Source organism: Uloborus diversus, unplaced genomic scaffold (genome assembly GCF_026930045.1).
Source record: "Uloborus diversus isolate 005 unplaced genomic scaffold, Udiv.v.3.1 scaffold_14, whole genome shotgun sequence".
NCBI classification, from domain to species: Eukaryota; Metazoa; Arthropoda; class Arachnida; order Araneae; family Uloboridae; genus Uloborus; species Uloborus diversus.
Genome location: NW_026558098.1, coordinates 4,620,399 through 4,647,924, shown reverse-complemented (window position 1 = coordinate 4,647,924; position 27,526 = coordinate 4,620,399). Strand labels below are relative to the sequence as shown.

General features: G+C 36.7%; 1 protein-coding gene across 1 annotated transcript; it reads right to left on the bottom strand.

The window, feature by feature from the left end:
• Positions 1–313: 313 nt before the first annotated feature.
• LOC129232855 (zinc finger protein 271-like) lies at positions 314–27,526 on the bottom strand. Its single transcript, XM_054866954.1, has 2 exons — positions 27,248–27,526; positions 314–2,801 (listed from the first exon to the last, which is right to left on the bottom strand). Exons 1-2 carry the CDS (start codon positions 27,524–27,526, stop codon positions 1,908–1,910), a joined length of 1,173 nt encoding a protein of 390 aa, XP_054722929.1. The 3' UTR covers positions 314–1,907.

Below are 27,526 nucleotides of genomic sequence, written 5' to 3'. Positions count from 1 at the left end.
AAACGGATGTTTAATAGTATATTTTTATCGCTTCGTGTCAGCTTAAGAATTTTGGAAATAGTAAAATTGTTTATTTAAAAAAAAGTAAGTTATATATCTTAACTATTTCACTCTGCCTTATATTCCCGTATATGGTTAGTTTGACCACAACGTCTTTTGTATCGCTCGTGAACCGAGTAAAACCGTCACAAGGTTTAAAAAAAAAAAAAAAAAAAAAAAAAAAAAAAACAGGAAAAGTAAGTCTGACATGAAGTTCTGAATGGTCTGATTTATGAAACATGAGAGATATGGAACTTCGCTTATTTTTTTCGGGATTATTAAAGAAAACACTGATGCAAAATTTGCAATGGAGTGAAAAATTAGTTCATTTTATTCCCATCATGACTTGCAAGGATGTCATATAACAAGAATATTGCCAGCTCACATCCAGCTATGTGCTGACATGCGAAAAAAGTTAATCAGTTAATTTAACACGATGCACTTTTTCAACAACATGGTTTCTCACGCTTCATTTGCAAGAAAACGCTTGTATGACTTTTTCACAGCGTGTCAAATGCTTCTTCAAGTTTAAACAATAAGGAAGTGCCTTTGAACAATAGTCGCACGAATAGGCTTTACCGGCATGGATTCGTAGAGTATTTTTCCGCGAGCGGCCTATAATTCGCAGGTCCTAAAATCGGTCTGAAGAAAAAAAGCTTCGTATAATCCGCGGCGGCGCGGCGTATAATCCGCGGATAATACGATGTAAAAAGATAAAGTTCGAATTTAACATAGCATTTGAGCAACTAAACTAAAAACGTGAAAAAGTAATTACTTTGAAGGCATAATCAAAATTAATCTGAATTATAATCTAAAGTATAATGATTTCTTCTTGAAATCTTGATTATAGTACGCTAATTACTTGAAAAACAAAGAGCCAAGACAAAGGAGCAAACAGTCTAATCTTGTGCAAATGGCTACCTATTCACTGTAATGTTGCTTATTTTACATGACCTGAATCACCAAGAGGAACGTTCAAGCAACGTAAAATAACCAACATGCATGCTTCGTAAAATAAACAAAACTCAGTCTGCGTGCGGTCTCGATCGGTGAATCCTACTGTAAAAATATTGAGGTTCAATGCGTTGGTGTTAAGGGGGAAAAAAAAATAATCACAGATAATCCGCGGCTGCATAAAATCAGCACCTCATAAACTTTGCTTTTTTTAGCAGATAGTTCGCGGATTATAAGCAGGAAAATACGGTATATTTTTCATTGCACTCGTAGATGAATTTACTATCGTAAAACTGGCAAGAATAGAGTTTTCATCAGAACGAACCCTGATATGTTGAAATTCTATTTTCAAGTAAAAGAAAATCCCTTCGTACTATAGTTACAATATTAAAAGCTTTTTATCTGCCTGGACTGGCAAACGAATATTTAAGTCACAGCAAACAAAAAATACCTCTGAACAGTATTCACATGAATATGACTTTTCCCCAGTATGGACTTGTATGTCTTTTTAAGTCTGATTAAACAGAAAATACCTCTTATTCCCACGAATAAGACTTTTCTCCAGTATGGACTCGCATACGTTTTTTTAAGTCTGATCAAACAGAAAATACTTCTTATTCACACGAATAAGACTTTTCTCCAGTATGGACTCGCAAGTCTGAACAAACAGAAAATACCTCTTATTCACACGAATAAGACTTTTCTCCAGTATGAACTCGCATATGTCTTTTTAAGTCTGATCAAACAGAAAATACCTCTTATTCACACGAATAAGACTTTTCTCCAGTATGGATTCGCATACGTCTTTTTAAGTCTGAACAAACAGAAAATATCTCTTATTCACACGAATAAGACTTTTCTACAGTATGGACTCGCATACGTCTTTTTAAGTCTGATCAAACAGAAAATACTTCTTATTCACACGAATAAGACTTTTCTCCAGTATGGATTCGCATATGTCTTTTTAAGCCTGAAGAGTCAGAAAAAGTCATTGAACAATGTTCACAAGAATAAGGTTTCTCCCCAGTGTGGACACGCAAATGCCGCAATAAGCCTGAACTCGCAGAGAATGCTTTTGAACAATGTTCGCAAGAATAAGGCTTTTCACCAGTATGGACTCGCAAATGTTTGTTTAAGCTTGAACGGCTGCTACATGTTTTTGAACAATATTCACAGGAATAAGGTTTCTCCCCAGTATGGACTCTCAAATGTGTCTTTAAGTTTGAGCCATTAGGAAACGCCCTTGAGCAATAGTCACAAGTATAAGGCTTTTCACCAGTGTGTACTCTCAAATGCGTCTTGAAGTTTGAACCAGAATGAAATGTCTTTGAACAATATTCACAGGAATAAGGTTTTTCTCCAGTATGGATACGCAAATGTCTCGTTAAGTCTGACCTTAGAGAAAAGGCCCTTGAACACTGTCCACACGAATAAGGCTTCTCCCCGGTATGGACACGCAAATGTGTCTTGAAGTTTGAACCAGAATAAAATGTCTTTGAACAATATTCACAGGAATAAGGTTTCTCCCCAGTATGGATACGCAAATGTCTCATTAAGTCTGTCTTTAAAGAAAACGCCCTTGAGCAATAGTCACAAGAATAAGGCTTTTCACCAGTGTGTACTCTCAAATGTGTCTTGAAGTTTGAACCAGATTGAAATGTCTTTGAACAATGTCCGCAAGAATAAGGCTTCTCCCCAGTATGGACACGCAAATGTCTCTCTAAGTCGGCACTTTCAAAAAATGTCTTTGAACAACTTTCACATGCATATGGCTTTTTGTCGGAATGGAGTCTCATGTGCCTATTAAGCTGTGAAACGCAAGAAAACACCTCTGAACAAAGTTCACATGAAAGCTGTTTCACCTCAACACGGCTCTCTGAATGACACGCCATTGTTCGATAATATGAAAGTGCGTTTGAAAATAATTCACAAGACTGTATTTTCGCAAAAATGAATTTTTGAATTTTCTATCAGTCAACAGTCAAATATTTGACTACAAAAGTTTAGTGGTTTCAAGAACGACTCTTTACGCGTGTTGAGTCAGAAAATTTCACTCGAAAAATTCGACAAGCAAGGCTCCGGCGAACTGTGTCTTGTCAGTAATCAACTTCAAAATCATTTTACAAAGAGTATAAAATGGAACGAACTCTTTAAACTTGTGCTCATTCTAAAAAGTTTTATCAGATCCCCCATTTCTTCAAGTTAGAGTTCACAGAGTAACAAAAACCAAACTTTTCAGGAAAGTGACTACACTACGAATATCCACCTTAACACAGAACACGAGCTCTGTGAAACAAATCTTTCGAGTGCAGATAGAGTTCTACATCATTCTTGTTCTTTGAAGATTTCCTCACCAATACCAGAAAATGAAGGTCAGTTGCATGTTGCTAATCGATTTAACTAAGATCGATCGATCAAAGATCGTTTTGGCTAAGTGGGATGCAGATAATTGTCATTTTTAACATAATTGAAGGACACTCAAATTCCTTAAATTGTGCTTTGTTCTGTTTAACTCAACATGGAATAATGTTGGGTAATTATGAAGGAAGGTCAGTTGCGTGTTGCCAATCGATTTACCTGAGATCGATTAATCAAAGATCGTTTTGACTAAGTGGGATGCAGATAATTGTCATTCTTAACAAAATTGAAGTACTCTTTTAAATTCCTTAGATTGTGTTTCAGTCTGTTTAACTCAACATGGGGTAATGTTGGGTAATTTTAAATGCTGCATGCGGCTTCCTGAAACACGTGGATAGAAATGAAGATTACTTTAAACTCATGCTATTTGTTGATAATTTAATACTTGGTAAGAGATTTTAGCTAGGAAGTTTAGTGCCAGACAAAAACTTGCCCTCCTTTAGTTTAGCTGCAGCAAGTCATGGAAAACGTATGGCTTTGATGACTAACAATGTCTTGGCTGATATCTCTTTTTATCAGCATAAACACGTTTGGTTAAGAATTACAATGAGTACTTTAGATAGTCACACCTCCTTTAAGTATCACATTTCCCCAAAATAAGGAAAAATCAGAAAGACATGGGGGAACCAAAGAATAACTTTCATAAAAAGAGTAACAGCTAATGAGTTTCGTTGTCACTTCTTTTGGTAGGTACATAAAAACAGGACTTTTTAAAATGATATTTGAATGTGTATCAACTAAAATGAACACTGCGTCAGATTAGAATGTATGCAACGCTGGACATGAACACTGGCGACATTCCAAAAAGTACTCTGGGCTAATAGCAACATATTGTCCATCATCAGCTGGGGAACTTTGCTTTTCTTGATTGACTGAGTTGAGGAAGCGCACAGCTTCATTACAAGTCTGGAAGCTTAGGAACATCGAACTTGAAATGCATTCTTCTAAGTTTTTATTTCAAGAAAGTTCTTTGGATGAAAGTTCCGAAGAACGATTATACTGTTAGAGTTGAAAATTGTTCCCTTAGAAGTTAAAGTTCGATCCCACGCAAAGCAAACTACTCCTGAAAATAACGAAAAGAATTAGTTAACAGTGAAGAAAATGACTTTCATCGCAATAAAAATATACATTGCAGTCGAGTAAACACATAAAATATTTTGATAGTATAAAAGAATATGAATGTGTCTAAAAACACGAAGTACTCATTCAACTTAACAACAGACACACAAATAAACACTTACACTCAACATACAGTACACTTGCAAAAACTAGGAGCCTTATTAATTGAATATTCTTTTATCTCAAGAATTCAAGGTTCTTAATGGATCTCAAAATAATTTAGTGTCTTGCATTACGCACTTGTCTTTATATCTAGATCTTTCTATTACGTAAAAAGTTTTACGATTTATTCGTTTTCATTTCATGCACGAAAATCCATGAAAAGGAAAATTATTTTTCTTTTACACATTGCTTTGGCAATCAGATTGTAGGAGTGAGAGACTAGACGTTAAATCCCGGTTATCACAAATTTGCCATTTCAACTGCGCTTGTGCGCGGACTTAGTTTTTTTGGGCTTTCTGTTTTAAGATTTCGTGTTGCTTGTTTATATTTAGGCTGAGCTAGAGTCCCAACAAATTAATGAATGCTATTAGAATATTTTTACACCGATTTCGTGATATATTATACTAGCATTCCCGTACCCGGCATTGCTCGGGTAATGGAATTAGCTGGGGTTAACAGTGCTTGGTGCACCTAGTTTCGAAAATCCCCTGTAATAATAATTACTTATCTTAATATATAAAAATCTTCTGTGCGGGCGTTTGTCACCATAAGGCTTTTAAACGGCTGGACCAATTTTGATCAAATTTTTTGTGTGCAAGCATGGTTTCGAAGCGCGATGGATCGAATCGGAAACGTTTTTGTTGATTAATTAATTAATTTAAACATTGGATGGTTATACCTCCCAAATGATTAATATTTCTTTTAACCTATTGTTGAGCGAGAACTGAAATAAATATTTAACCTGTTGCCAAAAGACAAAAAGAAAGCCAGTTCTGCTTTTTGTAATGAAATTTCCTACTGTGATATGTCAATTGAGAATAGATAAAACGTAGAGAGAGAATGAAGCCTTCCATTTCTTAAAAGCAACGATTTTAGGTCCCGTGATAGATTTTAAAGTAAAGTACTGGAAGGTTCACGCAAAACGTGTGTTCTGTCGTCGTAGTTGAACCATGTGATCGGATCGGTGCTTTAGATTTTCCTAACCAAATGATCAGAAAGTACCGTCCGTACTTAGCAAGATTTATTTCTCGGCTGAAATCCATCTGAGTTTTGGCACCAATGTCAAGAATACGTTAAGGATTATCTAACTAATCAGTACATTATAGGAAAAGATGATGGAATTTAAAGACGAAACAAATTTTATTTTCGTCCAGATAAATTACAACAGGGTAGTTCTGTACACGAAAGATCAGTGCAGTGGGAGATCTTTATCTTTGGTTGAAAGAACAAATTAGGCAATATATGAAGTTTAAAAAGTTTTCGTTCAAAAGATCGGAGCGCTAATCGGTCGGAGTTGGCTTCGCTCATTGATCGGCTGGATTACAGTAACGTGGTGGCTTGCGACTTTCGCTGTAAACAATAGAGTTGTGTGATCATTTGTTTACATTTTAAAGCTACTGTTAATGTAATTTATTGTATATTTTGTTTATTTGGCGAATTATTTCCAATTGCAAAGTGTTACTTTTCGTTTTTAAAGAGTTTTTAGTCATTTTAGTTGAAGAAAGCGTTTATTTTACATCGTTAGGGAGGGGGAGGGATGAGTGATTTTCGCTTATTCAGAGAACTGTTTTTACCTTTATTATTTTTTTAAACGATATCTTTTTCATTGTTTTATTCTTTTTCATATGTGGGATGTTGCAACGGGATTTCCCGTTTGTTCTAGATGGGTAGTTAGTTTTTTACACTTAATATCTGAGGACGCTTTTTATCCTTTGAGTATGGCTGAAAGAACAAACCATCAAGTACGGGAGAAAAAATAGTTAATAAAACAACTGCTCAGTGGGCATTAGATAAATCAAGTTGTAATAAATAGACGCATTCTGACACCAAGCAGCTTAAAACCTTTTCGTTTTACTTATTTTTTTTTCAACAAAACGGTTCAAACACTTGATAGTTTATAGAATTTTTTTTACTTTTCAATTTACAAAGTTTGAACAGAACAACGTCTGTCGGGTCCTCTAGCTACCTATAATTTTTCCTAATTTTGGGAGGATCCCGGGGTCCCTGGACTCCTTATATATATGCCCTTGTCCTTAACCGATCTTTAACTGCTATTAACGATCCTTTTAAAGTATTGATTATCTTTGCAAACACAGACCATCCACATTTTATTGTTATACCTATGTTTAAGCAAGAACTTCTTTGTATACAACATTTTTAGTTTTCTTTTCCTGGTGCTAAAATTATTAAGCTGCTTGATGAACTGACTCTGGAGCAAGCTACATAACATTGGCCGTGTGAAAAAAAGTCTTCTCTTAAATTGATCCCTGCTACTTTTAATGTCTGTCCTTGTGACTTATTAATGGTTATTGCAAAGCAAACTTTAACAGGAAACTGCACTCTTCTAACTTCAAAAGGATAGTCCGCCTGTGATGATGTTCTTAAAAGCTTCGTTTCTAGTTTTGAAAAAATGAAAGCAAAAGACAGAAATATTATGATTTGACTTGAGAAAAGCCTCGAAGAATCACGTCAGAAACAAAAACAATATCAAATTTATAGTTCGCTATCGACCAAAAGTTGAGATGAAGTACTGAATAATGATTTGAATAGAGGAAAGCCTTCGAAAATAAGGGATTTGAATTTCAATGACAGGTTTTAATTTCGCAGAAATTAAGAGGTTTTAATTAATTTCTCCCGAACTAATTGAGATTTCAAAAAATCCTTTCTTAGTCGTTACTTTCGTAATCATGCGGACATGCCTGCCAAATTTCAAGTCTGAAGCTTCAGCGGTTTCGGCTGTGCGTTGATATATACATATATATATGTATATATATATATATATATATATATATATATATATATATGTTATCTCAGGACATTGATTTTTATATATTAAGATGAAACTACGGATATGAATAATTGATAATCTTTATAATGTAAAGAGAAAAATGACACTTCAATATTTATTGGTTTGGAAATATTTATTTAACATAAACGTCAAACACGTTGTGTACTTCAAAAATGATTGGAATATGATACAGATATCCGTCTTTTGCGGATATTTTACGTTAGGCGTAAACAAGTATTATACAGGCAAATTTGGGCCTGAAAAGGGCCTTCGTTTGATAAAAAAATCAGACTCTGAATCCATTAATAATTAAGACGCAAAACTCAATCTTTACCGAGGCCTAAAACCTAAATCAGAGAAAGCTTTGTGAATTCTAATTTTTTTCTGTTGCTATCTCATATTTATTAACAAATTTAAAATATTTGTAACTAATTTTAGCAAGACTTTTGAAATCAGCTAAGTCCGTGCGCAAGCGCAGTTGAAATGGCAAATTTATGATAACCGGGATTTAACGTCGAGTGAGTGAGAGAACTTATTCGCTATTTAATGGTGCCCCCTCCCCCCTCTCCTGCAAAAATCCGAAACAATGCCGTGTCTTTACCCCATTGAATAAAGGAAACGGTAGTGATTGGCCACAGTGTTGCTCTAATAGCATAAAAAGTAGCCAATGGGGCCCCTTTTTGCCACGGCTAACGAGCTAAAATTACCATTGATCTGGAGATTTTCGGTCAACTTAAATTTTGGCCAAAATTAAGAAACGTAGCCTTTTTTCTGGAAATGGAAAAAAACTGTGCTTTTAGGCCAAAAAATAACATTTACTAGCAAAAAAAGTGGATCTACAGTAACCGTAACAAAGAACTACTTCAAGAGTTCAGATTACAGAACTGCTGAGCACTGGACTGGGTAAAAAAACTTTTAAGTTACTTTTAGAAAATTTCTTGAATACTAATTAATATTCAGTAAGTTACCGCCCTATAGCCAGGGTTAAGGCATAAATATATGAAATACACCGCCAGCTCAGTCAATTCCAGCCGAGGACTGCAGTTTCGTGCTTATTAGCACTCAACTGAGCTGGCGGTGTATTTCATGCATTTATGCCTTAGCCCTGGCTATAGGGTGGTAACTTACTGAATATACCTGCCTTGCCTGCAATATTCGAGTTGAACCGAACCATTGTTTCGGTCACTCGTCTGGTCAGTGCTAATTCTGTATTAGCTACCAGTTTGTTTGGCACTCTTGGCTTCCTTAAGAGGTTTTCCACCTCCAGCTCAGTTAGTCCTACGCCGGGCTGATGAGTGCTAATAAGTACGAAACTGCAGTCCTCGGCTGGAATTGACTGAGCTGGAGGTGTATTTCATGTACTGATTAATATGTTGCTAAAACAAGAACTAAGATTAAATTTAAAAAAAAAAATAATTTAAAAAAAAACGACTTTGACTAACAAATTTATAAGATAAATAAATACCTTTGTGCTGAACAGTAAAGATTGTCGGATGTCTTTTCATCCATAAGCTCATTACTTTTTGCATCGAAAAAGGCGTTCCCTGTAACGCCGAAACACGTGTCTGCTGTAATTGGCAAATTTGTGCTTTTTTAACGTTGTTTTTCTTTCTTTAACAAACTTATATCAAGAAAAATCTCTCTGATCAGAAAACATATTCTAACATATGATCAGATTATGCGTCTTTTTTTTTTTAATTTCTAGATATCATGAATAACTGGAAAAAGAAAAGATAGTCACAACTACTAAAATTTGCTTGACGCAAAAGCAGAACCAAAAGAAAAAATTCTTTCAATTTCTTTCAGAGCAAAATCCTGCAAGATTTTCAATCCCGCAAAGTTTCTCCATGGAAACGTTATCAAACATTTGCCACTCATGAAACGAATATTTTTACAAGCACCACCTAGAGTTTGAGTCACCCTCCTCGTGAATCTTTTGAAGAGCAGAAAAAACTTTGTGTTTCATATGATGAAAGGTGGATTTATCATTTAAGAACACAATAAATACAAAAGTGACGACCAGCAACAAAAGTGACGACCAGCTCTGGGCCCAGCTAGACTGGTCCTAGTCAATTTAAAATCCCAAGTGAAGATCAATGGCCCTCTTAAAACTATCTACTCCCATGCTCATCGCCACCTCTTCCAATAAACTGTTCCAGGGTTCCACTACCCTGCTAAAATAATAATTTTTCCTAATATCCAAGTTAGCTTGAGATTTAAATAGCTTAAAACAATGACCCCTCGTCCTGTCTTCAGTGCTAAACTTCAGCCCCGTGAGAAAGGCCATTTATTAGCCTTGTAGCTCGCCTTTGAACCCTTTTCAATACATTGATATCTTTCTTAAGATAAGGAGACCAAAACTGAGCAGCATACTCCAAATGAGGTCTTACCAAACTTCTATATATTTTCTGCGAAAGAATTGGTAGTCTCTTTCGATTTTTCAGTTTTCATACGTTTAACAATCGAGAAAATTCATAAAAAACATAAACGTTTTCGAAAATTATCACTAAAATTTAAACCCAGAAATTTGCGGTTAAGAAAAGGATGAGAAAGTGTATTACATATTGCAAATTCGCCTGGAGCAGCGTGCATGCAATGTTGGAACGCTTCTATGAGCTTAAGGAATGCACTCAAAACCTCTAAGGGGTAACAGTACCTTTCAAAGATTCTTTTTAAATTTAAGTAAATTTTATATTTCTTTGAAACCATAACATGCATATATACTTATTTCGTAATCAATAATTTATTTTCAAAATTTAAAAATGCTGTCTACTTTTTTTAAAAATTCAAAAAAAAAAAAAAAAAAAAAAAGAGGAAAATTTCAATTTTTTAAAATCCCTAAGGCTTTTTTATTTTTGCACTCATTAAAAAAAGTTTTTTGCTAAACGATCATTATAATCGTCGCTCAAAATCTGTACATTCATTTGCTTATGAGTTTATTAGAAAATTTTCTGTGATTAATTACGTAAAAAATCAAAGTTTTTTTAAGATAATTTGGTTTTTAAAGGTTTAACATGCTCTAAACATTTGAGTAATTTATAAATAACTGATCCAATGTACAATTTTGTCAAATATGTTATCCAATTGCAAAAAGTATTACTTTAAAGCTGTATCTTTAATAGAAAAAAATCCTTAGGGAGTCTAATGACATGAAAACACAAAAAAGCCATCATCGAGAAAAAGCAATTTAAAGTTTTTCTTTTGCATAAGAACACATAGCGAGCACGGCCTAAAACCACTCATAACTTTTTAAATATTTGAACTACAGCAATGAAACTTTTCCCCTGTGTTCAGAATAGTTTTTAGTTTTGAAATAAGCAATAAAAATCCTTTTGATCGATTCATCATTTTTGAGGTACTCTAACCCCTTAACATACTAAAAGTGTACAACATTTTTCTTTGAAAAAGAAAGCAGTGAAAAACATGACATTTATGCTCTCTAACCTGTAGAAAGTGCACCAAGCGTACTTGGGAACCAAACACTGGGGGTTCCACTTCAGGCTGATCACCTAATCGGAACATCCGCCTTGCACCACCTTACAGATGAGCACAGTAGGCCTTGGCCCTCAGGGGCTGTCGTATCACAGGGTTTGTTTTTTTTTTTTTTTTTTTAAATCACTATCTTTATACTAATAATAAAGCTGAAAGTCTGTCAGGATCTCTGTGACGCGCATAGCGCCTAGACCGTTCGGCCGATTTTCATGAAATTTGGCACAAAGTTAGTTTGTAGCATGGGGGTGTGCACCTCGAAGCGATTTTTCGAAAATTCGATGTGGTTCTTTTTCTATTCCAATTTTAAGAACAAAATTCTCATTAGATGGACGAGTAAATTACGAAATTATCATTATATCTTCAAGCCAATTGGCGAGAAAATTCACCATACATTATATGTAAATGTACAGGCGAACCAAAAGACCTTTTGATTTTCTATTACGGGCAAAGCCGTGCGGGTACCACTAGTAACATAATAAAACGAGCTGATGTGTGCATCACATGACTTCCTTTTACGTCAATTTAATGATAATAGTACCTTGGACTTCGAGTAATTAAAGGAACACTTTAAATATTTTCACCCGAAGTTTGTTGCGAACGGAAGCAAAAAAAAAAAAAACGTTTTATACAAATTAACTCTCCCAATATTGGACCTTTTAATGTGATTCAATTGTTAACTCTCTAAATTTCACCAATAGTGGTCAAAAAAAAAACAGATTTTAAACAGAAACGTCAAATTTGTCGCCAAGTTGGCGAAAAAACTTGGCGACCAAAACCTTAGCAATGTATCGCCAAGTGTTAGCCAAATTTTAACACCACTTGAGTTTGCATTGAAATTAACAATGATTTCCCCCCAAAAATGTGTAAAAGACCCCCTTAGGAATGTCCGAAAGCAACCAAAAAGGATGGTGAACAACTAGATCCCACCATGAGTCTACGTACCAAATTTCATTTTTCTAGGACATACCGTTTTTGAGTTATGCGAGATACATACGCACATACAGACGTCACAAGGAAACTCGTTGTGTAATTAACTCGGGGATCGTCAAAATGGATATTTCGGGTGTTTATACGTTCTTAAGCATATATCCACGTGTGGTCGGGTTGAAAAAAAATTCAATATTCATTCGGGCACGAGAAAAATGGAAATTAAGGCCGATTTTTGAGTGTTTTTTTTTTTTTTTTTTTTGCGAATACAATACTTCCTTTTCTTCGTAAAAGGAAGTAAAAACTGGAGTGCTGGATTCAAAACCGAAAAATATATAGAACTGCAATCAACCCCTAGTATTCATAAAATACAGCACAAAGCAATCAAGAAGAATTAGCTTACTGCCATACAAAACTTTCCGGTATAATCCTCATAATACAAAATAACACAGTACCTGGATCATATAAACGTAAGTTCTACAGCATACCTGAAAACCTCCGAGAAAAAAAAATCCGGAAGATTTTTTTATTTTTATATACAAGATTTTAACGCAAAATAAAATCAAACAGGACACCTACCCTCTTTACATTTAACAATATATTAGTTATGAATTTTATATCAATTGAACTTACTTTCGTTTAGTAAATATTACTTTTATTGTTTTCTTTAAAAGTTTGGAAATAACATTTGTTACTCATCTTAAAAAAAGAACGAAGCAAAAACAGCTCGAATTGAGAGAATGAGAAGATAATTGGCGCCGAAATTGTGCCCCTAGTTGCCCGCCGCGACACTAGCTTTGATTGGATCCCGATGTAGTCATGCGCTGTATCACTCCGTGACGTCATAATCTTGCCTCGCTTCTCGTACCATTCTCTTACGGCAACTTTTCCTTGGCTACTTGGCCTATAAGGCGGTGCCGCGTTCCACAAAGGTCTCGTTAGCGCCAAAATTGGCGAAATAATTATTTTTCCTACAAAACGTGAAAAATCCGGAAGACTTTGCTCATAACCGGAAAAACGGAAAAGGACATAAAAATCCGTAAAACTTCCGGGAAATCCGGAAGGGTTGGCAGGTATGCTACAGTAACCTTCCTCACTAGACCATACGGATGTCTCACTTGCCAAATCAACTAACTCCATAAAAAAAACGAGCTGATGTGTGCATCACATGACTTCCTTTTACTCCAATTTAATGCCATTTTCTCATTAACGGCAGTTTTAATGGGATTCAGTAGTTTACTCTCGAAATATCATCAACAGTGGCCAAATTGAAACCAGATTTAAAAAAAAAAAACAGGTTAAAAAAAAATGCCAGATTTGTTGCCAAGTTGGCGACAAAACTTGGCGACCAAAAGACTGGCAATATATAGCCAAGTGTCCACCAAATTATAACACCACGTGAGTTTACATCGAAATTAACAATGATTTCCACCCAAAAAGGGCAAAAGACCCCCTTTGGAGCATCCGAATGCAACCAAAAAGGAAGGTGCACAACTAGACCTTACTAGGTGTCTACGTACGAAATTTCAACTTTCTAGGACATTCCGTTCTTGAGTTATGCGACATACATACACTTACGTACATACAGACGTCACGAGAAAACGCGTTGTAATTAACTCGGGGATCGTCAAAATGGATATTTCGAGCGTCTATACATTCTTAGGCATATATCCACGTGTGGTCGAGTTGAAAAAAAAAACTCAACATTCATTTGGGGGGTGAGCAAAATAGAAATTAAGGCCGATTTTTTGGGTGAACATTCTTTCGCGAATACAATACTTCCTTTTTTGTAAAAGGAAGTGAAAAGTAGAGAAAAGTGATGAAGGGGTTGGTGTTATCCACAGGAGTATATACAGGCCCTTGTGTTACATTTTCTGCCATCACATAGTCAAAAGTGTACTAATCCAAAACTTTAATATAAATTCACATGCTAAGCATTGATTAAACACTATTACATCAGAAATCAGGATTTTTTTAAAAAGTGGGGTTACTCGATTAGGCAATTAAGACATCCAATTATGGGTCTTCAAAATAGGAGTTTGGTACCTGTGTATCCTATATCTCTATTAGGATTTGACGAAGTGCGGGAAACGGCAGGCATGCATAATACAAAGGGCAAGAGTGCACGCCACTAATTATTAAAATGGTGTAGTCTGTGCCAGAGTCGGCGATTGAGGCTTATAAGGTGGGGGGGGGAGGAGGGAAACTTAGGACTTTTAAGAGCAGTACAAAGATGGGAAAAAAAAAGTAGGAAAAAAAAAGTTCACAATTTTTTTTAGGGCTGGTTTTGAGAGCAGATAAGTGGTAATTGATACAAATCTAACTAATTAACTCATTTCAGTATGTTACTGTCCTATAGCCAGGGCTAAGGCAGAAATACATGAAATACACCGCCAATTCAGTCATTCCAGCCGAGGACTGCAGTTTCGTGCTTATTAGCATTAGCACTCATCAGCCTGGCATAGGATTAACTGAGCTGGAGGTGGAAAACCTCTTAAGGAAGTCAAGAGTGCCAAACAAACGGGTAGCTAATACAAGAATTAGCACTGACCAGACGAGTGACCAAAGCAATGGTTCGGTTCAACTCAAAGATTGAAGGCAAGACTGACGAAGGCAAGAATTACTGAAATTACCATGCCTTGCCTTCAATCTTCAAATTGAACCGAACCATTGCTTCGGTCACTCGTCTGGTCAGCGCTGATTCTGTATTAGCTACCAGTTTGTTTGGCACTCTTGGCTTCCTTAAGAGGTTTTCCATCTCCAGCTCAGCCACTTCCTATGCCGGGCTGATGAGTGCTAATAAGCATGAAACTGCAATCCTTGGCTGGAAATGACTGAGCTAGTGGTGTATTTCATGTACTTAACTCGTGTTTATCTTAAAATTTTAATGAATTATGTGCACAATAACTTTCCAGGGAGACACTTACACAAGAATTTGTTGCCTCAACTACCTAACTTATTTACCTCAAAGTATTTTGAGGTTTCACAAACACTTGGCAATAATTTCATTGAACAAGTATGGCTTGTCTAAGTAAAACAATTTACCTTCTGATAAAGCAATAAATACATAAGCTAAAAGTTACTAGCAGTGCTAAATAATGTTTCGTAAACAGATAAACAAAACAAAAAAATAATAATAATGTGAATTTTGACATCTTGAATTCAAATGATGTTTTTCGCAATCACGAGTGTGTGTATGTAGGCGTGTGTGTTTATGTGTGTGTGTAGGGTATGTGTGTTTGTGTGTAGGGGTATGTGTGTGTGTGTGTAGGGGGTATGTGTGTGTGTATGTGTAGGCATGTGTGTTTGTGTCTGCATGCAGGTATGAGTGTGTGGGTAGTTGTGTGTATGAGTGTTTGTGTGCGTGGGGGCGTGGTATGTGTGTGTGTGTAGACATATGTGTTTGTGTCTGTGTGCAGGCATGAGTGTGTGGGTCGTTGTGTGTAGGTGTGTTTATGTGTGTGTGTGGGGTATGTGTGTTTGTGTGTATGGGGTATGTGTGTTTGTGTCTGCGTTCAGGTATGAGTGTGTGGGTAGTTGTGTGTATGAGTGTTTGTGTGCGTGGGGGCGTGGTATGTGTGTGTGTGTGTAGGCATATGTGTTTGTGTCTGTGTGCAGGCATGAGTGTGTGGGTCGTTGTGTGTAGGTGTGTGTGCAGGTGTCTGTATGTGTGTGTATGTGCTTGAGTGCGTGTAAGTGGGTGTAGGTGTGTGTGTGTGTATGTATGCGTGTAAGTGTAGGATATGGATGCAACCTGGAGACGGCTTTCGCTAGAGGTGCAGCATCGTGAGGAGCCGGTCGACGGTGGTGCTGCAGAGGGTGCTGGTGGGAAAATAAAATCAAAGGACATCAGAACAGTCAAATGAGAACATTAAGCAATCGCGATTGCTCAATAATTATAATCTGAAATTTTTGCTTTTTTTGTAATTTCAAGTTTTAATTAATTGGAAGATATAAAAAATTGGAAAATAAAATAAATAAATCAACCATAAAATAAATAAATCAACCATAAAAACAACAACCGCCCCCTTGCCCCCGAATCGCTGCAACTGGCTGTGCCATGACCCCCTAGGGTGGTTCAAAAAAACTTTTTTTCAGCTACAGTCCAGGACACCCCCAAATTTTTATGACTTACTAATGGTATTACGCTGTAAAAGTTTTAGCTTCTTACTTAAATTTTAAGAGGGTGCTCAATGACCCCACCATTTGACATTAGCCGTAGCATAGAAAATGCCAAAAATTTATTAACATTTAATTTCCCCCAGTTTTTTTTTTTATCAATCACGATTGCTTATTGTTCTCACTTGACTGTTTTGATGTCCTTTGATTTTATTTTCCCACCAGCACCCTCTGCAGTATCACCGTCGACCGGCTCCTCACGATGCTGCTCCTCTAGCGAAAGCCGTCTCCAGGTTGCATCCATGTCCTACACACACGCACGCATACACACGTACACACGCGCACACACACACACACACACAAACACATACACACACACAACATACAGACACCTACACATACACACAAAAACATATACACACATACACACAACTACCCCCCCCCCCCCCACACATTCATGTTTGCACACAGACACAAACACATATGCCTACACTTATGTACACATGCCCCCCACACACACATACATTCATACACACAACTACCCACACACTCATACCTGCATGCAGACACAAACACACATGCCTACACATGAACATAACCCCTACACACAAAGCTCACATACCGCACACATACACAACTACACACACGCACACACACACATACACACACACACACAACATACAGACACCTACACATACACACACACAAAACATACACACAAAAACATATACACACACATACATACAGACACCTACACATACACACAAAAACATATACACACATACACACAACTACCCCCCCCCCACACATTCATGTTTGCACACAGACACAAACACATATGCCTACACTCATGTACACATGCCCCCCCCACACACACATACATTCATACACACAACTACCCACACACTCATACCTGCATGCAGACACAAACACACATGCCTACACATGCACATAACCCCTACACACAAAGCTCACATACCGCACACACGCACACACACACATACACACACACACAACATACAGACACCTACACATACACACACACAAAACATACACACAAAAACATATACACACACATACATACAGACACCTACACATACACACAAAAACATATACACACATACACACAACTACCCCCCCCCCCACACACATTCATGTTTGCACACAGACACAAACACATATGCCTACACTCATGTACACATGCCCCCCCCCACACACACATACATTCATACACACAACTACCCACACACTCATACCTGCATGCAGACACAAACACACATGCCTACACATGCACATAACCCCTACACACAAAGCTCACATACCGCACACATACACAACCACACACACGCACACACACACATACACACACACACAACATACAGACACCTACACATACACACACACAAAACATACACACAAAAACATATACACACACATACATACAGACACCTACACACACACACAAAAACATATACACACATACACACAACTACCCCCCCCCCCACACACATTCATGTTTGCACACAGACACAAACACATATGCCTACACTCATGTACACATGCCCCCCACACACACATACATTCATACACACAACTACCCACACACTCATACCTGCATGCAGACACAAACACACATGCCTACACATGAACATAACCCCTACACACAAAGCTCACATACCGCACACATACACAACCACACACACGCACACACACACATACACACACAACATACAGACACCTACACATACACACACACAAAACATACACACAAAAACATATACACACACATACATACAGACACCTACACACACACACAAAAACATATACACACATACACACAACTACCCCCCCCCACACACATTCATGTTTGCACACAGACACAAACACATATGCCTACACTCATGTACACATGCCCCCCACACACACATACATTCATACACACAACTACCCACACACTCATACCTGCATGCAGACACAAACACACATGCCTACACATGAACATAACCCCTACACACAAAGCTCACATACCGCACACATACACAACCACACACACGCACACACACACATACACACACAACATACAGACACCTACACATACACACACACAAAACATACACACAAAAACATATACACACACATACATACAGACACCTACACACACACACAAAAACATATACACACATACACACAACTACCCCCCCCACACACATTCATGTTTGCACACAGACACAAACACATATGCCTACACTCATGTACACATGCCCCCCACACACACATACATTCATACACACAACTACCCACACACTCATACCTGCATGCAGACACAAACACACATGCCTACACATGAACATAACCCCTACACACAAAGCTCACATACCCCACGCACACACATAAACAAACACGCCTACATACACACACACACTCGTGATTGCGAAAAACATAATTTGAATTCAAGATGTCAAAATTCAAATTAATTTAAAAAAAATATTTTTTTGTAAATAATTATTTTATAGCAATGTAAATGCATATTCTTAGTTTATATTATAATATGTATCGGATGGGCAGATTCAGGGGAGGGTGAAAGGGCCAGCTGACCCCCCCCCCCCCCTGTGGCATGAATTTTGTTATGATTATTACTGAACGTCAATTTTTTGATCCGAAAAAATAGTACATGAAATCAATGTTAAACGTTTATTGCTTGGTTCTATCTACAAGGTATTTCTTCTCGGCATGTTATTTTTCAAAGGATTGACTGAGTTCAGATACTGGGCTATTGGTCTTTTGAGATTTTTGTTCATTTTCAAAAGAAATATATTCAAAGTTTACGACAACGTGTTCAGCTTGTTTAACTAAAGAAATATGACTTTAACTGAAAATTTGAGGGAATATGATACATGGCGTAAGTTTCACAAAATTTAGGGAAGGAATGGGGGGGGGAGTAATTTGAAAGGATAAGAAATTTAATCTCATTTGGAGGGGGGGGGGAATCCGCAGCTTATGAGAAGGTGAGCCTCCTCCAAAACCACGTTCACAACTTACTTTTCGATCCCCGCTTTGGCTCTGCAAAAAAACGATTGAATAATTCTCCGTTTCCATGTAAAAAGAGGTTCTCCCAATATACCAGAGAAAGCGGTTTTTACCAGGGTTGGCAAAAACCCGGGTTTTTTTAAAAAAGCCCATGGACCCAGGGTTTTTTGGGTTTTTTTAAATAAAACCCAAAAAACTCAACTAAAGCTGGGTTTTTTAAAAGAAATGTGGGTTTTTTTGTCTTTTTTTAGGGAAAATGTAGGGTACTTGTAGCATATTGTAGCGAAGTATATGAACAAAGCACAAGAATTGTCTTGGGGTAAAAAAAGCTGGAAAACTAGTTAAAATTCAGCATTTTCTGAAGAAGAGTATGAAAGACGACAAAACCCAAGAATGGTGAAGTTTCAGATTTTTTAGTTTCCATGATTACCAACAGTTAAGGCAAAATTACTTCTTGAGTGATAAAATCTATTGTTCGTTTTTAATTACTACTTTTTTTTTTTTTTTGCATTTTACTTTATTGTATTTCATTTTTTTATGCAAAACTACTGTAGAACCTCAAGTAGTTTAAATCCCTATTTACTGAATTCCAGCTTAATCAAGACATTTCTTTGAATTTTATGTTGCCTGTTTTTCTATTTCTGTGTACAGATTAAGAAATATTAAACTTTTTTGTAAGATAATGAAAATACTGTACATCCTATTCTGTTTTCTGTCCGACCATTTGTAAAACCGGTTAATTTCTAAAAAAATATAACTTGTTAATTCGAAATTTGTGACGTGTCGGGTTGCAGAAAATAATTCACATGAAAGCCTTTTAGCTGGAGTAGTTTCCTCTGTACAATCTACAAATATTGAGAAAACCAGACGTGACAGGACTTAGTCAAGATAATTTGAGTTATTTATTGATCAGTTAAAGATAAAAGTTAAATATATATTTTTTAAATCTTTGAAGTATTTTTAATGCCGTTAAGAACTAAGAAATACTATTGAAGTTCAAAATTCATTTTTTATGTCCATTATCTGTGGTGAAGAACAAACAAAATAGAAGTTTAAATTGTAAAAGTATTTAAATTAATTACTTTTTTTAAAAAACTTCTCAAAAAATTTAAAAAAACCCAAAAGTGGGCTAAATAATGGGTTTTTTTAAATGGGTTTTTTCAAAAAAACCCATTGGGTCCAATCCGGCCAACCCTGGTTTTTACCCAGCGGCTAGTAGACGAACTTGTTTTGTGTAATACATTCTGGGTAAAAACACCGCTTTCACTCCAGAAGCTAGCAGGAGGAGGAAAAATCCACATTTTCCCCGCAAATAACCGGAATGCGGTGAAAAGCAGGTTTTTTCCGGGATCAAAAGTGTCCGTGGAGACGGCCCTCATGTGTGTGTCACATCCTCCTTGTTTGTGGGGGTGGGGGGTGGGCACCCCTGCTTCACTGATACTTTTTTCACGTTGGAGTTATAACGCTGGCCATTCAAACTTGACCCCCCTTACGAAAATTTCTGGATCCGCCTCTGATGTATCATTGTTTTTCCAGTTCAATGTTTTTTAACCCCCTTCCCTATACTTATAACGTTTGGGGGAGGGGGTTGAGCACAATCTTTCTGTTGAAATAGGAAGCTACAATTCTTCCGGTATATTACTATCCACAAGTTCGAAAATATTGAGGGGTGTCCTGGTATCTAGGAGAAACTATTTTTTACCATGTATTTTTGAACCACTCTAATGACCCCATTAGGTGGGCATCCCAGCATAATATATTTGAATCTTAACGTCCGAAGAGGGGGTGAACGGGGCAATTGCCCCGGGCGCCAGGATGTGAGAGGGCGCCCTAAACTAAGGTTTTGTTCCTTTTTTTATTTTAGTATCATTCAATTTTAATTAAAGTTTTGAAAAGCTAACACATTAGATTTAATTCCTATCTATAATGGAACCATCTAGAAATATTTCAGATTACATGTTCAATTATATTCGAAATTAATATAAAAATGTTGGGTACCTTTCCATTATACGTCCACCCTTTTGCGTGTGGAAGGGAGGAAGGGGGTACCAGAAAATACTCGCCCGAAAAAAATATGAATAGTAAATTAAAGTTTTGCATTTTAAGATTTTTTGTTTCTCTTACAAGCACCCTTTTAAGTATCATTTAGTTCTTCAAAACATAAAAAGGAATTGCGCCTAACAAGTAACGTTAAACTGATTTGGGGTATTCTTTATCTTTATCTTTACTAATAATAAAGCTGAAAGTCTATCTGTCTGGAGGATGTCTGGATCTCTGTGACGTGCATAGCGCCTAGACCGCTCGGCCGATTTTCATGAAATTTGGCACAAAGTTAGTTTGTAGCGTGGGGGTGTAAACCTCAAAGCGATTTTTCGAAAATTCGTTGTGGTTATTTTCTGTTCCAATTTTAAGAACAAAATTATCGTAAGATGGACGAGTAAATTACGAAATTATCATAACGTGGAACCGTAACATGGGCACGAGCCAATTGGCGAGATACGAAATTTTCATAACGTGGAACCGCAACATGGGTACAAGCCAATTAGCGAGAAAATTCACCATACATTATTTGTAAATATACAGGCGAACCAAAAGATCTTTTGATTTTTCTATTATGGGCAAAGCCGTGCGGGTACCACTTGTTAAAAATATATCTGCATTTGCATTGTAATTAAATAATTATCAATGTTGCTATGCATGAAATATTAATGATATTTGCTGGAAATCCGTTCTAGAAGCCAAGACTTCGTGAAATGATAAATTAATAACTTTATAAGTGTAATTGGACAAATAGAGCAAGACACAACAAGATGTGGGGATATTTCGATAATTGGGAATCTAGCACGGTCGTCTTATTTTTGGCGTAAATAATTTTACATTGGTAACCCTGCTGATTTATAGTAACCGTAGGTCAACAAATGTTTCCTGCCTCTTTGTTTAGATTTGCAAAGAAAAATAACTCTCGCGCAAATGCTTTAGCCAAAAATTGACGCCAATGAAGAAAGATCGCAAGATTCCCAATTATCGAAATATCTCCGAAGATGTACACTTACTTCTTCCAACGAGTATATATAGAGCTAACTGAAAGTTCAGTCAACACGCACCTATGATTGTCCGATCTAGGCCATTCGGCAGCTTGAAAAGAAAATATTATTTTTTGAATTAATTCTGAAAATTCATTTTCTGGGTCAGATCATTCAAAAGGATGATCTGGACATTCAAAAACGTCAGTTGTAGAAGGTATTTATCTCAGAATTGAGTAAGCGAACTCTCACTGCATTTGTAAACGTAAACAAGCGGACGCTCTTTACGTGACGGTTACCGTTAAGCGGGAAAGAGTTTATGAAAACAAAGGCAGAGTGGTAAGGTACCCGGAGGAGAGGTGTGTTGTCATTTATCAAGCTCAATGGAATCCAAGAACGAGAGCACTCAAACCATCAGGGCAACATATCGCGGATGAGGGCCGATCGGTAGTCCGATCGGTAGAGTGTCGGATTCGGGGCCGAAGGTCCTGGGTTCGAACCTCGATGGTCGAAGACCCACCGTCGTCATTAAAGGGGACTGGGCGACGTTAAATATGCTGGTGGTCTCAATGTCCTCCAAGTGAAACGATACCTCTGGGGGTGCTAGCACCAGGTAGCTATTAGCTCCTGGACTAGTTCTAAATTCTCAATAACTGTTCGATCCGGTGATGGTGCTGCCATCTATCGGTATAAAAAAAATAATGGAGGCAAGGCACTTAGTATGCAGTCCTCGACATAAATACAGTTGTAGTCAGTTGTGACTCGGAATCGGAAGAGCACCGAAGCAGCCCCTGATCTACGTACCAGCAGACCCCGCGGCTCTCAGTGGCGTAGAAATCCAGCAGGCAATTGGGGGCTCGGCTAATTTTTAGCAGGAGGCCCAAAATTTATAGATCTGGGCCTGCACCGAAGAGTGAAATATGAACGTTTTCAGACGAATTTCGAAAGGATGTAAATCAGGGGTCTCCAACCTACGGCCCACATCCGACCCTCGAGAAGCTTAGAAACTGTAAAACACTTATTTAAAACTTCATTTTTTTTTTTTTTTGAAGAAAACTAAGACAATCTCAGAATCCACCATTGAGAGCTTAAATTATGAAAATTCGTTGATAAATGCGGTAGCTTGTGCAAACTAGACCATCTAAACTAAAATATTGCTGAATTGTTGGCCCGCCTCCTCTTCAAAAATTTGCACGGTGCCCCTTGGGTAAAAAAAGGTTGGATTTTGTGATGTATCAAGTCACCCTTCAAGCAAACAAATTCTCAATTTATTTCGTCGCAATTGAACTCTTTTAAAAAGCAATTTTAGCGGTGTTAGGGGATGAAGGTGGTCAGAACCTTCCCCCACACTGCTTTTCTGAACTATAAATTTCTTCTTCAAACTTAATTTTGGGTTAACTTAGAGGGTCGAGGGCGTCTAGAAATGTCTCAAAATTGGAGTTTGGGGTTTAAAAACGCAGGTTTCGCGCGGTAGTCTTTGGTTCTATAAGGGAGCGGGGATAGTTCAGTGCTCTCTCGTCCAAGTATTTTCTACCGTTGAACATTGAAAACGCAGTTACACGCTATCTTTGGTGACATTAGAGGAAGCAAAGGATTCAGGATCTCTCTGTAAATTTTTCAAAATTTAAGTATCGAATAAGAGGCAATTCCGAGCAACATGGCTTGCGTTATGGATCTGTGGATGTCCTCAGGGAATTTTTCGTCGAAATCTTAAATCCTTAAAATTTTAAATCCTTAGTCCTCAAAATTTAAAAACGCGACTTTAGGCTTTGCTTGATAACAAAAGGGGGAGCTTGATAAGAGTAAGCGGGAATTCGAAGTTTCTCCACTGAAATAATTTACAAAAATAAAGTCAATTTTATGCTATCCTTGGGAAAGAAGGTTATGATGAACTCAAAGACCACGGAACTGTCAAAAAGTGAAATTTTATATTATGTGAGGTAACGATCCGGTGAAGGGTTAGGGGAGCCTCCCCAGGAAATCTTTCGAAATTGAAGTTTCTAAAATTCAAGTTTAGGCTACATTTGGGGACGTTGGGGACGGGGTATTTAAGGATCTCCTTCGCAATTTTTTCGAAATTTAAACCATAAAGCAATGTCAGTTTTTGTTAATAAAGCTACGAAATGTATTGGGGGAGAGGAACTATAACTGCATTTATTTTGAATTAGAAGTCCTAAAAATATATTCTAGACTATTTTTGTTGCCGTTATTAGAAATATCAGGGGACCCTTCCCAAAACGTTTATGGCTGAAAAGTAACAGAAACACAATTTTAAGATACATGTTGAGACGTTAAGGGATGAGTGGGTGTTTTCCCTTGGAAACTTCAAAAACTAAAACTGCACTTTTAGGCTACATTTATTGGTGTTTTGGGTAAGGGAAAAAGTTCAGATTTCTAGAAATTTCCCTACAAAAAAAAAAAAAAACCGCAATTTTAAGCATTTTATTGAAAGAGGTAGCATGTTCGAGATTTCTACCAACTGAAAATACAATATGAAGCTTCCTTCAGCAACAAGAGGCTGGGCGGGGGGGGGGGGGCATATAGGAAGCAGTCTGAAATTGAAGTCCCCAAGGCCATTAAGTGAATCTCATCGGAAAAATTTCAAATCGAAGTTTTAAAAATTTTGAAAAATAGAATAGGGTGGTTGTCTTGGTCCCTTCCCCAAAAAATTTTCTATAGTTAAAGGCTAAAAAGAGCAATTTTACAGCCGTCTTTTTGATTTGACCAAGGAGGTCATGACCCTTTCTGCATTCCCTGTGGCCTTTGAGAGGGGCTTATCTCTCTTAGGTCCCCCCCCCCCCGGGTGCTCCACTGAAGTTCGATCCATTTCTCAGATACATAATCCATTCCTCTTACTGAAACGTGGAAGAAAAACATGAAATCTCAGTATAGTCTGATACATAATTATTTCAATTTTGAGTTGTATTATAAATAATGGTAAAGATTAGGAAAAGTAACACCCAAAGAGACAATTAAAAACAAAGGAAAAGTAAAGAGAAGAGTTTTATTCTCTATAAAAGTTTGTAACAATGCCTTGAAATGGTATATACATAAAAGAAAGTTTTCGGCAGAGTGCATATTGATGTCTCCATAAGGCGGACATGACTTGGAAAACTTTTAAACGGAATCGAAACTGTAAACACGAAAAGAGAGGCATCTTCGTTGAGGTAACAGTAATTCTATTACTGGTTTTGTGCTGAATGCGACAGCAACGAAGTCTTCGCTATCTCCGCTTTTAGCATTCATTAGTTATGTCAGTGATGTACATTAACATATGCTCGTGTTTGTTGGTAGGCTATTAGCTCCATTCCAAAATATTACGTATAATCGGAGCTCAATTTGTTGCTTGAGCTGTAGCGTGATTTTGTGTAGAAATGGTTGAGGCTTTTGGAAGACATGAAAAGCATACAGCTGGATAGACAACGTATGTTGTGTTTCTCGCAGAGTGAAACTAGCACAAGGTCAAGAGAGAGTAATGCCGAAAAGTAAGGAATGACATAAGTGTCATGAATACTCATTGAACAAGTCTTCAAAAGAAAAGAAAATGAACTTTGTAAAATTGGATTTAGACTTTCTTCTGTCGAGGAGGGACACTGTGGTGCCAAACTTCCAATAAAGACTTTTGTGAAAGGAAATTAGTTCATTTAATTCCCGTTAACTGGGTTCGAGACACCAAAAATCGCCAAATTTTGCAATTTTTTTTTTATCATATGAAAAATTACTCAGTTTTTTTCTGCTTAAAAGGACGTTTGAATCTTGTTTCTATCTTAAATAGAACGAAAGATATAATTATTTTTGTTGCATGCACCTAACTAATGTGTACTTAACTTTAAAAGCGTTTTTCTCCATGATGCAATTTTTCCCGATTTCTTGCGTTCAAACTCTTATAAGTCAGGAACCGATAAAGATAAAGTAATGAAACTTGGAGCATATCTTTTTCAAACAGTTAACTTTAATTTTTATTCGGCGAATTTGAAAAAAAAAAAAAAAAAGTTTACTGCAAAAATTATGATTTTTTTAAAAAAAAAAGTATCTTCGAATTTTTCTTCAAATATTTTTTATTTAATCAGTATTTTTAAAATCGCCGAATAAAAATTAAAGCTTAAATATTTGTGCGTAATTTATTTTAAAAAAATTGAAAACTGATCAAGAATATTTTGAGTTATAGCAATTTAAAGCAACCTCATTAAAAAAAAAAAACCTAATTAAATTTAAATAATTTTTTTTTTCATATTTATGTTATGATTTTGCTTATTAAATAAATGGTGAATCTGCAAAAAATTTCAAAACTCTAAAGTATATAATAAAAAAATTTCAAAATGTGTCCCGGACCCCCTTAAGACATGTGAAGATCTCATTCAACAAAAGGTTACAGAAAAATATTTTGTACCACTGTCACCAATGACTGGTAATTTACAAAAGAAAGCTGCCATCAACAAATTTAAATCGCTCTATATCGCTTAAATATCGGTTAGACGTTTTAGTTTTGAATCTGAAATACACTTTTCAGTGGCGTGGTTTCTCGTATCTCTCTCGTTATGTTTCATTTGTCACATACTGTTTGACCACGGATTGTATGTAATTCGGCAATCTGCCAAGTAAAGACGATTCCATCCGAATGAATCTGGCAGGGGAGAAGGGAAAATAACGATGGGATTTCAAATGCACGCGTTTTATAATGTCACAAGTGCCTTATTCATTTATTGCATTCTCTAAAATGAAATGAGGGGAAACAAAAATAGTTACCATGGAAACAACAAAAAGAAAATACAATGTTTTCATTTCATTTAGGAACGTAAAATCGAAATGGTAAGCTCAAGAACTTTGTTGTGAATAAATAAATCAATTAATTTTTGCCGTGAGAATAGAGATCGAATTTTAGATTTAAAAAATGTTGCTGTGAGCAAATTTTCATTTTTACAAAACTAAGGCTAAATAACAGAGAGGCAAAAGTGCACATCTGAAACAAACCAACTAACATCCCTATAAACTAATAGATACGTCCATTTCCACCTATAAACCGGATATTAGCCTTTACATGTAATCGATGATCAAACAGTAACGATTATAAAAATTATTTATACAAATATGGATCTAAGGCAATGTAAACTTTCATGTGTTGCTTTAAGTTTGAAACGTCATAAAGTGTTTTTGAACGATAATCGCACTATGGTTTCACTTGAGTGTGAACTCTAAAGTGTCTCTTCAAATTTTCAGCCCGAGAAAATGCTTTTAAACAATATTCACAACAATATGGTTTTTCACCCGAATGGACTCTCAAATGAGTCCTTAAATTTGAAGATTGACTGAACGTCTTGGAGCAATGCTCACAAGAATAAGGCTTTTCGCCAGTATGGACTTTCAAATGTGACTTTAAGGATGAACGCACAGAAAACGCTTTTGAACAATGTTCACACTGGAAGGGCTTGTCACCAGTATGGGATCTCAAATGAGCCAT